The sequence below is a fragment of the Nothoprocta perdicaria genome, unplaced genomic scaffold (genome assembly GCF_003342845.1).
Source record: "Nothoprocta perdicaria isolate Ctin4 unplaced genomic scaffold, notPer1 scaffold_45, whole genome shotgun sequence".
Taxonomy (NCBI): Eukaryota; Metazoa; Chordata; class Aves; order Tinamiformes; family Tinamidae; genus Nothoprocta; species Nothoprocta perdicaria.
In genome coordinates, this window is record NW_020455699.1 from 2,178,561 (window position 1) to 2,192,356 (window position 13,796).

Genomic DNA, 13,796 nt, shown 5'->3' on the forward strand with positions numbered 1-13,796 from the left:
TCCAGTTTTCTACCATTGTACAAAGGAATATAATCACAGGACTCAGACAATTCCTGTAGCTTCCTCTTCATTTCTGTACCTATTTCAAATGTGTCCTCCCACTTTCAATTTTTTTTTTCTTGTTCTTAACTCTTTTTCAGAAATACTCCTCTGTTTTTTTCCTTCCACATGTTCTCTCTCTCCACATACATTTCCATCTTACATCAGTCTTCCTCTTAGCAGGCCCAGGCTACCTTATCACTGACAAAATACATCAGTCTGCAGTTCCTCACACTTGTGACATTATTTCTCTGGACTTCATTTTAAAAATAAGTAAGTAAATAAATAAAGCACACGTGACACTAYCAGCTGTTTATACTTTCTAATTGCTAATAAATTGTTATAATTTGTGAAAAAAATCGTTGCTAACAAWGTTTCACAACACTTAACTTCGTAAATCATCCAAGCAAATTTCATTTGCACAGAAGGCACTAAACAAAAAATTGTTATTCCAGTTAATTCCTGGTTTCATGATTGAGATCAGGCATCTCCTACAAATTCTGAGAACCGTGCTTTGTTAGAGACTTCAATTTTCAAAGATTAGGGTAAAAAGTTAATTAACTCTGCCATCTTTTTTAGCAATCCAAGCAGCCTCTGAGCATTTCAGTGCATTACTTACCAGCTTTTCTTCCTACCTCCAGCAAAGGAGGTGGTTTGAAAGTGTCTATGATTCGTTGCACAAGGCCCTCGCATGTTAAAGTAAACCCAAAACATACTGATAGAGGTGTTATTTGATGATAAAAGGAGGAGGAGGATTTTGGGTGTGAAAAGCCTCCCTGGACAAGCTGCCCGGTGCTGAGAGGTGCTGTGTGTGCACAGGCTGGAAGCTCTGGGCTCCACACAGCCATGCGTGCAGCTTGTGGCAGTGGTAGCTTTGTCCCAGCCAGCCCTAGTTCATCCCAAACTGCCCCTTGCCCTATGTCCCTTCTTAGTTTTCTTCCAGAAATGGGGCCGGGAGTGACTGCGGCAGGGGAAGCTCTGGAAAGGCACGGGGAGGCTCTGGAAAGAGGGGCTGGCATAGGGAGGAGAAGGAGCTCAGAGGTCTGCACGGTGGGTAGGGCAGCACATGCCTGTGGGGATGGTGGGTTAATATGCTGTTACCACGTGCTAAATAAAAAATAAAGTTGTTTTGGGCAAGCAAAAATACTGTACTCTCAGACAGGTAGTTCGATCTCTGAAAATCTGCCCAAACTTTACAAAAAGTAAGATATGACTACTAAGGGTCGCCTTTCTAACACCAGCTTTGCTGTGTGCTTTTTAATCATATGAGGAGGAAGGAACCTGCTCTGGATTCCAAGTTTTCCCGTCAGGCTCCAGACTGCCGCGACCTAGGAATTTGGCCCTGAGACAGCCTGTGGAGGTTTTCACTGATCTGTTCTCTGGTTCAGGATGTACAACAACAGTTAATTATAAATTCTCTTTAGGAGCTTTTTTGTCTTGCTTGTTCCTCCTCATGACATGTGTAACTTCTTTGTGCAATCACGTATGTTCTTCTTTCATTATTTAGCTCAGGGTAAAGAAACACTGAGTATCTTGAGGATTTTTTTTTCTTTTAGTCAGAGCACTAGACGTTCAAATAACCTTTTTTTTCCCCATAATCCCCAGATCAGAAATGGGTAATAAATATATTTACTTGACATGATTTTATATGGTTCACTTAATGTTTCTTGTGCTAAAGAAGATATATCAGACTCTATTCTAGTTGGCATTTCATCTTCTGAAAGTGTTCTTTTCAGATAAGTTAGTTTGGATTCTAGACGGCTTTAGCTGTCTTTATTTGGTAACTTTTAATCTGGGTAGAAGCTAAGTGGACAGCAAAGTTGGGCAAAAGATTCATCTGTTTACCACTAACCCYGTAGGCTTCCCCACGTGAATAGTCTTTATGTGCACCGTTCCATATGCCATAGGTAGCTTTTGCTGTCAGCAGTTGGTATTCTCAAGACCACTGCTTCTTGTCTGCCTGAGAATTTCTCGTTGTATCTGAACAGAGCACTGATTTAGTGGGCAGTGGAGTGACCCCATACTTGCGATGTTTGGCAGCCTGCCCCAGAGGAATAATAATGAGTCCATCTGCAAAGGGCCTGGCACGCTGGCGCTTGTCTTTGCCGTGCCTCCCTGCCCCATTCAGGCTTGACTCCCACTGAACTTGCCTTCCTTCTCCTTTTAATACTGATCGGAGGGAGGAGCAGGGATTGATAAACGAGTTTATCATCCCTGCTGGCTCCCTGCCTATGGAAACTCTTGCTGTGTGTTGCATAGGACCGAGTGAATTTTGTGTACCAAAGAGAGCCTCGCTTCTCAGCAGGCCAGAGGATGTTACAGGCTCTCATTCAGTCTTTTGCAGCAAGACGAGATGCTGTGGAAGATAGTGACACAGTTTGTGGTGGTGTTGGGTCAGTGCTGTGTTCCTGGTCTCCATCACGGCACGGTGCTGAGGTGTGCAGGGCTGCAGGGAACCAGCCACCCGTGACCATGTTGTGGCACACGGCGGCAATGCCAGTGCAAGGCTGGCCTGCTCTGAAAGGCTCCTGCCTCTGCACTTACCTGATTTCGTTATGGATATGGAAATGTCTTTATAATTGCGGTAGGAGAAGTTATTTAACACTTCTTGTGAAACACTGTGTTGTGTGACACCTGCCGAACTCTCCAGGCTTCCACCGGAAAGTTTTCATGTTTAAGTAGAACCTTAAGGATAAAATCATGCCTAGGATAAAATAACAATTACTATTTTTATTTTTAGAAGGAACGGCATGAATATGCCACCTGTGAAATGCTMTTATTACTTAAAATACCTTGATGTCATAGCTTCCAGAAGAGCTATTTTCATGACCTGTGTAACCAATCTGTCTCCTACAGATTTGTGGGTTATTGGGGGATTAATGGTTTCAAAATTTCTTTTTCTGTCAGGGTTATGTGAAATATCCTATAGATATGGAATTTACTGGATGTGAGGGTTCATATGCACATATGCAAACACTGTGATTACATAAGCCTTGTTTACTTAGCAAGTGATGCTAATTAAACAGAAAAATAATCTGCAATATTTAATCTAGAAGAAAACTACAATTCATTATTGTTTCAATTTTTTTAATAATATGGTGCTTAGCGAAAAAATAAAGTAGCATTGTATGAAGATCTCAAGTTTGAGATACAACCATGTAAGAACAGCTGGAAAAAAAMCAATCGTTTCCATTACAAACCTGCATTTGAGCATCTGAGAGAGGATATGGCCTTGTATTGCAGGCCTAGATTTTTTTTAAACTGGCATAATTGGCTGCCATATACAGGTGGATTTCCAATCTGAAAATACTTGGTAGAAGACTGATCATATGTGAGGTGGAAACCTGGAGGAGTTGCTGCTTTGTGTGTTAGTGTTTGAAATAAGGAGATTACCACTCTACTGCTGTTGACTTATTACTGTTGATTACTGCTGTTTTGTGGTGGAGGTTTCTCTGACTAGATTAGTATGTTTTATGGCTTGTCATATATTTCACAAATTCAGTAAGCAAGGTTCAGTTGTCATTTCCTAAAGGCATATTGCCTGTCATTGCATGTTTAGATAAGCAGTAGGATTTGTAAGTAAAAGAGCACAATCTAACAGGGTTAATTTGACATTTTCTGTCTAGCGAAGTGTCTCAGTTTTGCCAGGTGAGTTATACTCTGTTTTGAGCCCTTASCTGGAGATGCTTTTTAAGTGATATATTTGGATGGCCCAGGAAAAGACCAATCACCTCTTCTGGAGGATGGCTCTTTGTAATATCTCTTGTCAGGACATGCCCTGTCCCTCCTGCTTTGATATGCTCGGCTCATACTTCCACGTGTGACCTGCTTCTCAAATAAAACCATTCTGCTTGTCCATCCTGAGTTCCCACCAGTTTGCTCTCATTTTCCTGAAACTGCCCACGATATAGCATTTGTCTTCTCTTCTAAGGGCTGTAGCCAGAAGTACCAGTACTTCTTTGTCCTGTGGTAGGATGCCTCTCATGCTCAAGTAAAGAACAGATTTTAGCTGCTAGATTGTTTTGAAGATGCATAAGTAATTTGTAGTCAATTTTCCTGCCAGGTCTCTCTAAACATTGATACTTTCCAGATTTCTTTCTTCTATTAAGTGTCTGTGTTCTAGATTATTCTCTAGCCTTTCATTTTAAAAAGAAAAGCACTTTGTATGTAGTTTTGTTGCTTTTGCCTTTGTGTCTTCTGATAATAACGGATGTGCTGCTCAGCTTAATATCATTTGTGAATTTAACGGTGATTTTTCTACAGGTCATTGATAAAGCTGCTCWATAAATCTGACTGTAATGCTGATTTTTGGCCTCCTGCAGGAGGACTGCTTTTTAACCTGATCATATTACTGGTTATTTACATTTGCCTTGTTTATAGTTCTTTGTCCTGTCTAAGGTCTGTGTGCCAACGTTGCTATTCAGGTTAATTCCTATGAGTTTTATGAGAGAGAATTCATGTGACACAGTGTCAAGCTGACTTGGTAATTTCCAGAGGAAAAAACCCGCCTGCTCTTCACCATTAATTCTCTAATGTAATCAATAAAAGCAATTGTTTTTTTCATAGTCAGAAGTTAACATGAGACTAATCATCATTGACAAGATTAGGTCAGGTTCAAATTTTCCTTTTGTCTGGCACGAGAAGTTTAAAGACGATTTTATAAACAAGCAGTGCCCCTGCTAAAGGAGTTCAACCTCAGAAGTGAAAGCCGTATAATGTTCTAAAAAACACTAAGTAGGAAGTGAAAAGAAGAACCAAGGAATTCCTAAAGAGAACATCCTTACACGGTTCAAAAAGCTGGTATCTCATCTGGAACCATCATGTCCTTTGACTGGTAGCAATCTCTGAGTCGTTTTGTGTCCCTGTTTTGGAGGTCRTGAGGGTAGAAGAGACCTGCAAGGGGGACTCCAGCATAGTGCACTGTAAATGTAATTAATAACAACCCATGGTATTATAGCCATATAGAAATTGAAATACCTGTGCCATGTCACTGCAGAATTAAGGTTACAATGGCAGACTACAAAAAGATTGTGCAAATCTGAAGTTCCTCTTTTAACTAAATAGCATGTTTCTGCTGCATGTTTTATGTTGCAGTGATAAAACTGCTTTTGCAACAGGAATAGAAAAGCTACATCAGCATTTCCCTTGGTCTTGGGTCCTTTATGTCATGTTATGTGTCTATTCTCTGCTGCTCATGCAGGTCTAATCCTGCTTAATTCACCAGCAGTACTTGGTTTTGCTGACCATAAAGTATTTCCTCAGAGCCTTGAGCAACCTTTACTTTTATGTTTTGCATTGTTTTATCTTCCCTCACTCCCCAATCCCACCAGTATTTACATTTTGCTAAGAGAGAGCATAAGCTACAGAGGAAAAACTGTGTGTGCCAAGCTGTGCTTCTGGCCCACTTCTGGCAGTGCTGAAAGATTAATTTGAAATTGTGTCTCAGTTTTCAGTACTCCAGTACATAGAGGAAAAGCTTTTTTTGTTGTTTTCTTTTTTTTTTTCCTTTTTTCCCCCTCCCTTCTTTGAGTTTTGGACTCTGAAAAAACATCAAAATAAAGAGCGTTCAAAAACTATCAATGCTATTGATAGGTGAAGAGTAAACTCCTACAAATGTCAGACAAATGTCAGATAATGTGTAATGTTAATGGCCTGTATTTATATAGTGCACTTACAGGCGCTTCCTCCACTTCCTAGAGAGAAAAATTTGRTTTATGTGTTTGCTCCCATCATTTACAGGAGTACCAGTAATTTCTAGGAGTGATTTGGGGATATTTATGCACCTGTTATACTTGTTAGTATATATATTTGTTAGTAATTACAACGTGCCTTGTGGTTGTCAGCTGAATGTCTTAATATGACTGTTACTGATCACTGTTAACACCTCCATTTGATTTAATAAACATATCGTGAACTAAATTTCTTTAATTAGATTACATAAATGTAGGGGAGTAATCTACTGCGGCTCCATGCAGCTGTACAACTTTCCTGTTATATTTGGAAACCATGGGCCTAGCTCCAGTCTGTGGAAATGAAGAAATTTGTGAATTAACCAGACCTCAGCCTCACTTTGCACAGTTCCTGCCTTAAATGCCCTGCTCTAGTGCGAGGCACCATGTGCCTTGGCAACCTCAATTGTTTGCCTCCACTACTCCTAATCTGACTTGTGAAGGGGCAATAAGATTTTAGCTTTCTCCCAAGACATACTGATTCTGTTTAGTGGAAGAAAAAGCAGACCTGGCAGGAAAAATGCCTTAGACTGGGTTAAATTAATTTGTGATTCAAGGTTGTCACCGAGTCAAAGACTTCACTTGAACAGAAAGAGTTGCACAGACTCTTAGTGATCAGAGTGATTTTAAAATATGTTTTGGATTTAAACAAGGCCTTGTCACTGTAGTCCGAGCCGGCAGTTTTGCAATTTTGCTGTTTTAAGCGCACCAGGAAACATTTCATGTTTATACGTAGGCATGTTGCTGGATAGCAGAGAGCATTGGGGAGCCATTTGTCTCTTTGAAGTTCTCTTTCATTGAGGTCAGTTGTGCCATTCACAGAAGAAAGCTTTGTGTGCTCACTGCATCAGAGACAGAAATTACACCATATCTTGCAGGTCAGATCAGCCTTCTGCTCTAACTTTGACTATTTACTCCCTCCTATGTCTCCTAATAACATTTTTTTAACATGCAAAAGCTGTATGCTGTGAGAGCATTTCAGTACTGAAACCACATATATTATAAAAATGTGGACAGTGAAGATAATGATTTATTTTTGTGAGGAATACTTTAAGCAATATATGATACGATAACTGAATCTTTGAACAGGGTATTTGGGTGCAAAATGTAGAAGGCAAGAGTTAAATGAGTCATCCATGTTTTTTATTGCTAATATAAACACTTTAGCAATGCTAATCAGTTGTACTGATTTTCTGTTTTGATTTTCCTTAATAATTAAGCAAAAGATCTGGAATGCAATCAAGTTTTACACTAGGGGGTTCATGCAAATGATCCTTTTTTATTTTTTTTCATTTTAAGTTCTGTTAAATATATCCAGAAGGAAAGTTACTGAAGTTAAAATAAAATAGGAGAATATAGCTTACTGTCTGCATATAATCAAAATGACGCTTTTTAATGAGGGAAATCATCACTTTGCTCAAATTATTCACTGAAAATACAGCTGCTTTAATTCCTTTTTAAACAACTGCACTTTGACTACTGTTCTGTCCCTTGTACGTGCAGAGAGACAGTTACGACGCTTACAGAGCATGAAATGTTTTTCAGCAGCCCTGAAGAGCAGCAGCCCCGAGAGGGATTTAGCAAAATGGGATCATCTCTGTTTTCTTAACCATTTCTTTTAGCAAAGCCCTCAGCTATTTTAAATATTATATTTTCTTTTTGTGATTTTTTTAAATATTGACTTCTTAAGAAGGTACTGAAAAGTAAGACTATTTAAACTGCTTTCTCATCATACAGTCAACTTTCTTCTCTTAAAATAAGCTGTTTATGTGTGTTGCTTTATTCTGTTTCATAWCATTTGAAATAAGAAATTTGTATTTCAATTAATGTGTTAAAATATTTGTTTTACTTCAAAATAAACAATTTATTAGAAATTTATTATTTACTACAAAATAATTTCAATGATAACAGATTTTTTTTTGTTTATCTCAGAAGCTGTGTAGTGTTAAAATCTGTAGGGTTAGATGCTCATTGAGAGGAAAGTAGTATAGCTTACGTTGTTAGAAAAAAATATCCTTTACCAGTGTTCATTCTGGTATTTCATGGATTGACAGCAGGTTAGATTAAAAGCATTTCAGAATGCAAATTAAAATCATTTTCTTAAAAAAAAAAAAAAAAAAGGAGAGAAGCCTAGTCAAAGCATTAGGATAGCCTTTTGGGTTTTATGCTATTATAATAAATGTTCTGATGAGCAGAATGATTATTCTATTTGGTAATTGTACAACTGGCACAGGAGGGGGTATTTATGCAAACTATTGGGAGTTCAGCTTAAAAAGAGCAAGAACAATACAGAATGCAGCACAGTTCTTTCTGCTAACATTTTAAAGCAAAGTCATTTCAGTCCTTTCCCCGATTAACTGGCTTGCATGAGAATTACAAGGAAGTCACTTAAAGGTGCTGTACTGCTTTTTGCGAGTCTTGAGCACACTTTGCTCCTGCTGAAGGTGCTGTTCAGTATCTCAGAGGGCTGAGTATTCAAGTGTCCATGTGATTTCAGTTGTAGGTTTCCTTAAAAAACCATTTTGATCCTTCCTGTGTCTCATTTGTATATTACTTTTTGTTCTCCTGGTGCTTGTGTGCCCCCAACCTTGATTCCTGTCTGCATCCAGCCTGTGCCAGCGCAGGTCCCACCGGTGTCTGGAGCCAGCACCAGCCAGTATTTTAAGCTGGAGCCTCTTGTTCAGTATGGACAAGCCAGCACCATATGGACTGGGCCTGTCTGCCTGCACTTCAGTGGGACAGCAGTGTCTCCAGAAGCATTGTGTGTTCACTACCTTGCCATTTAGGAGAAAAAAAAAGGACACCCAAAATTCAAGAGGCTTCTGCTCGGCAGCCTTGGTGCACTCATGAAGTACCTGTTGCTTTATGTCATCTCGTCTAGGATTCCTGGTTTAACGAACTGGGAGTTTCAGCTCCTTTTTCATTTGTAGGATACCAGCAATGTACTATTATTATTATTATTATTATTATTATTATTATTATTATTATTATTATTATTATTATTATTATTTCTAGATCACCTTTTTGAAAAGATGGTTCTTCCTTTGAACTGCTTCTTCGGCTTCCCTGCTGTGCTTCTGTACCATTGGATGGGGACAACTTTATCTCTGAATCTTGAGGATCCGAATGTGTGTAGCCACTGGGAAAGGTAATGCTTTCTTTTAGAAAGGAGGTGATACAAGTCTGATTATCTTGTTCTGTCTCAGTTAATGCATTTCAAATGATTTMGGGCTTGGGGTTAAATGATGAACTGGGAATAATATATTGCATTACTACATCAGCAAAATAAGCTCTAAAAACTTATTCACCCAGTGCTGAAATGCAGCTGTCTTCATGGTAGGGGTACAATGAAAAAAACCTTTATGGTGACACCAGCAACATTACATTACCGAACTGTCCAGAGACAAGCAGTGAATAAAAATAGGAGCTTCCAATTTAAATGAAAAGAAGACTTTTATATATGCAGAATATAATTAGTCATATTGGAGTTTGGCCAAATTTGATTATGCTGATTCTTTCCTTTTCAACGTTCCCTGAATCTAAATTAAGATTTGTTTTTTAATTTTTTGATGAGATTCAGAAATTTATAATATACTGCTATACATTCATCAGTCTAGTTAGTCTGGTCCTTCACCCGWTTTCACGTTAATTGCAACTCAAATGTGCACAATAGATAGGGAATATTAAACCGTAAGCATTTGTTGTACTTCTTTTCATGTGTAAAGATTATAATAAGGAAACTATGCCTTGTGGTCTTGTTATTATTGCTTAATTATGCCCATAACTGATCAGCTGGTCCTTGAGACAGGCTAACTGTTCATTTGAGGACTTGCATATGTTCCCTGATTTCGGGGTAATAATATTTTGTGTTTAAACACTGAGAGTGCTCCTGAGCCACAGCAGTTGTCACTGTATCTTTGCAAAGAAAGATGAAGCTCTTTTTTTTTWAAATGAAGTCTGTGTACATAAAAAAGCAATTAAAGATTTTCCTCAGCAATCTCTTTGAGCTTCACAGGAAACATTTGGAGTCTCTGCCCATACCTTTGTTTAGAATTTGCCATATACAAAAGCACGAGCATCTAGCAGTTACCCTGCTAAACATGTTGCTCTTTACTTGCCTAATGCTATATATAATCAGGCAAAAGTCTAGGATATTATTGAATGCTTTYCCTAGCTCTGTATATCTCGTGTTTACCGTCTTTATATATAAAAGCATGTTTGAGGGAAGCTGCAATAAATAAAGGAGCCCACCCACGAATAAAACAGTCCTTGGGAATGAAGTGTGATTGCGGCACGGAGACGAGCAGGCCCTCGCCAAAGGGAAAAGCACAGAGCCTCGGCAAGCACCACAAGCATTTCCCTGGGCTGACAGCTGCTGCATTAGCCTTGCTTGCCTTTATATGGGCACAGGGAAGGCAGGGAGTAAGTTTTGAGCCCTTAGGACAGGCCAGTCTGGACGTGTTTTCTCTCAGCGCAGGTGATGACGGTAGCAAGACAAGGTTGTGGCTGCTACCCTGTAATAGGTGCTAAGAGGTCAGAGACACTGTAATCGAAAGCCAGATGGGGGTTATAATTAGCAAGTGTTTTGACTGGTCCTGGGAATGTGTCCTGGAGAAGAAATGTACTGTGCATTCCCCTATTTGCTAACCCCATTATGCAATCAAGGCCTGAGTGCTGCCAGCRCAAACTGTCTGCTTACAGTTTTCTAGGATAATTCAATATTTTTCTCTTTTGTAACAGAGCTCTGTGCCTTTTGCCTTACCTACTACTCTGCAGCTTTTAGGTTCCCAAGCATATATGTATTTTTACAACATTATGCTTGTAACTTAGTGAGAAAATAATGTTAGTTCAGTATAGTATTGCTGGGAAAAAAATCTCCATTAAAAAATTACCAACTGAACAAGAAGTACAGACTCAATGCTTTAAGATTTCTGATTGCTGAATAGACTGCTGTGTGGCATAATTCCTTGGGTTTCAAGAATTATTACTTTTATGTATTTCTCTTTAAGCACTCAGTTCAGTACAGTGACACAGTTTTCCAGAACTGAGAGATTTTGCTGTGGATATAGATAGAGTTTTTAGAAGAAATTTCTCAGAAAATCCAGTGAAAATTTTCAGTTTTGTGCAATAGTATTAGTAGAAAAAAACAATTTCTGTGGCTCCTAACTAGTACTTTGGTAGTACAGACTCCAGTAGACCCTTTGTGATTGCTTTACAGCTTTGCTTCTGAGCACAGGATCACATTCTTAGCAGACTCCTCACCTTAGGAAGCAAAAATCTTTATATTAGTCTCTTATGTTATGCATGCTGTTAATATGGGCATCTCTGGCTTGATTAAAAAAATTATGCTTAAATATGTGACTTGATATCGCTTCTAACTGCAGCTGCTTTCCAGGAATGTGTAAAACACTAACTGTAATCAGACTGAAAAAGATTTGCTCAGTAATCTGTCTGCTCTTTTTTCTCTCRCCAGTTATTCGGTCACAGTGCAAGAGTCATATCCACATCCTTTTGACCAAATTTACTACACCAGCTGTACTGACATCCTAAACTGGTTTAAGTGCACACGACACAGGTAATGTATAATTATCAATACTGCAAAGCTACTGATACAGGAAGCATTTGCAGAGGTTTTATATGTTAAAATCACTATAGTATATAGTATATTAGTATTTTAGCTGTAATGACTAATTGATCTAACTATTATGCTCTGTGATAACTGGAAAATGCATTTGTGTAGGCCAAGCAGTATCACACATGTTTATTGGCAGGTCAGGGTGCATCATCCTATGGAGTGCTAACAGAAAAATAACAGATTAGGAAAAAATTGAATACACTATAATAAATGCCCCCCAGATCTGGCAAAGAGTGCATAGTCAGGTATATTCTATGAGGCATCTCTCTGTCTTGCTGTTCAGAACTATATATTCTGGGGAAAGTATGCCATATTTGGTAGAAAAGTAAAAGATTTGCCAAAGGAAACTCCCTGTTGTGCATTGTGAAAGGTAAGCAAGGAGTGAATGATTCAAAACTGGCTTAGACAGCTGTAAAAGCCATTTTCCTCAGGGGAATATGCCCGTAAGTGTGAATGATCAGAAGTGGGAAAGGTTCCCTGGGGCAGAGCAGCTGAGAGGAAACAGCTCAGTGTGGATAGAATGTGAAAAGCAGATACTGAGTTCAAAGAGAGATTATASTTTTTTATTTATTTATTTTTATTTTTTAGCATATGGTGCCACTTAGATGCGTGCTCTTTGCTGAGAGCTCAAATTTGCTGAGGTATTGAGAGGATGTGTTTGCTGCTGTGTGCAATGTGTAGTCAGCAGCCCGAAGAGACTGGGGAAGGGATTCGAGGTCGTAGTGAAAAGCAGAGGGGGACAGTGTGGAGGAAAGCCTGGTTCTAGCAACGTTTCCTTATAGCAGAAAGCAGCAATACTTCGTGTAGTCCCTTGCTGTTCTTATGTCAGGATTTCTCTGCCTTCTGTGTGCTACTCACCACTGTTCTGCAGTCTTCATGAAGATGGTCCCCAAAGGTCATTTCTTTGTTAATTGATACCTGTAATGATCTAGCAGACTAATTGGTATTGACAGCCTTTAATCTCCATGGGGGGTGCTGATAGCTAAAAGATGCCCCATGGGGGATGATAATGCTAGTGATGACAGCAGTCCAGTTTGTGTGCTGGTTAAATACCCAAWTTTTTTTACCTTTTTTTTACTGCTGTCTGACACCCCATGGAAATAGGGCTTCCAAGGCAGAATTTCCAGAAGAAATTGCTGAGATCTCAGCAATAAATAAAGCAAGGTCTTTCGATTTCTTGAAGATTTGGAGGTTTTGCTGTCCTTTTCATAATACACATTTTCTAACATACACATCCTAAATGAGTAAAAATGTGAGTTGCTAACTTTCCAAACAGTATAAATTATGTAACAACCATTCCGTCTTTTTTTTTCAGAATCAGTTACCGTACTGCCTACAGACATGGTGAAAAAACAATGTACAGACGCAAATCCCAGTGCTGTCCTGGATTTTATGAAAGCAGGGAAATGTGTGTCCGTAAGTGTAGTTTCTTTTTTGCTTTGAAATTCTGTACGTTTATCACAATGCTGGTTTGACTCCTTTTCCCGGGAAGACCTGTGGGAGCCGAGTTACCAGGGGATCAATTATCCCATCAGCGGTGCACGTGCAATGCTCATTGAAGTCAATTGGTGTTGTGCACATGCAAATGACAGGATAATTGGACCTCAGATGTCTAGGTAACTAAATTTGATGTGATTCTTGCTAATGATCAGATGGCATGTTTCACCTCAGACGGCACCAGCACTCATGTATTTTCCAGCACAATAAGTAAGTATTAAGTGCAAGACTGCAAGAGCAAAAGGGAAATAAGGGGGTTTTCTCCTCACAGGGCTCCAGGTCAATGTCCCTGTTCAGTTTGTCCTGTGGGTGCAGTGGCTTTAACAGTTGCTGGAYGGCAGCGCTGTCCTTTCGGGTGCTCCATCCCTCCATGTCCAGCCTTCCTGGAGTCTGGAAGAGGAATAGCTGTGCTCTGGGATGGCTAGTGTCTTGGGCTGCTCCCCCCTTGTGTATGGCCTTGCACAAGCTAGAAAGGCCTGGTCCTTAAATCCTTTTAGTCCAAGGGTATAGGAGAAAGGCGGAACGAAACCTGTGGATATGTTAATCCAGAGAYCTTAAAGTATGTTGAAAGGAGTTTAATGTAGCCCCACGGAAAGGCAGTTTGGTGCTGTGCAGTGGGTGGGTTACTGGTTGCTCGAGTGGGCAGGGGTGACAGCAGGGAGCTGATGATAGGGGAGCAGTTGTGCAGTGCAGCTTATCCTTGAAGGAAATCAATTCACTAGAATTTCAAATTTCTAAATATGCCTTGTTCCTGGGAATGCAAATGTGTGCAGCTATCACGTTCCACAAGTCTGTGCACAAGACTCCTCTCCCTGTATTTTTCTTGAATAGTTAGGCTCATCAGAGATAGATTTTGTGTCTGCAACTGTGATTTGCTATATTGACCTGTGCATATA

General features: G+C 39.5%; 1 protein-coding gene across 2 annotated transcripts in view; it reads left to right on the forward strand.

Moving 5' to 3' along the window:
- The window catches only part of MEGF10 (multiple EGF like domains 10), a 95,117-nt gene that overhangs the window by 16,317 nt on the left and 65,004 nt on the right, over positions 1 to 13,796 (forward strand). For both annotated transcript variants that reach the window (XM_026046572.1, XM_026046573.1), the window contains exons 2-4: positions 8,784 to 8,916; positions 11,242 to 11,343; positions 12,719 to 12,819. In XM_026046572.1, the coding sequence (XP_025902357.1) occupies positions 8,801 to 8,916; positions 11,242 to 11,343; positions 12,719 to 12,819 (319 nt within the window). In that variant the 5' untranslated portion in view covers positions 8,784 to 8,800. The remainder of the gene's footprint in view (positions 1 to 8,783; positions 8,917 to 11,241; positions 11,344 to 12,718; positions 12,820 to 13,796) is intronic.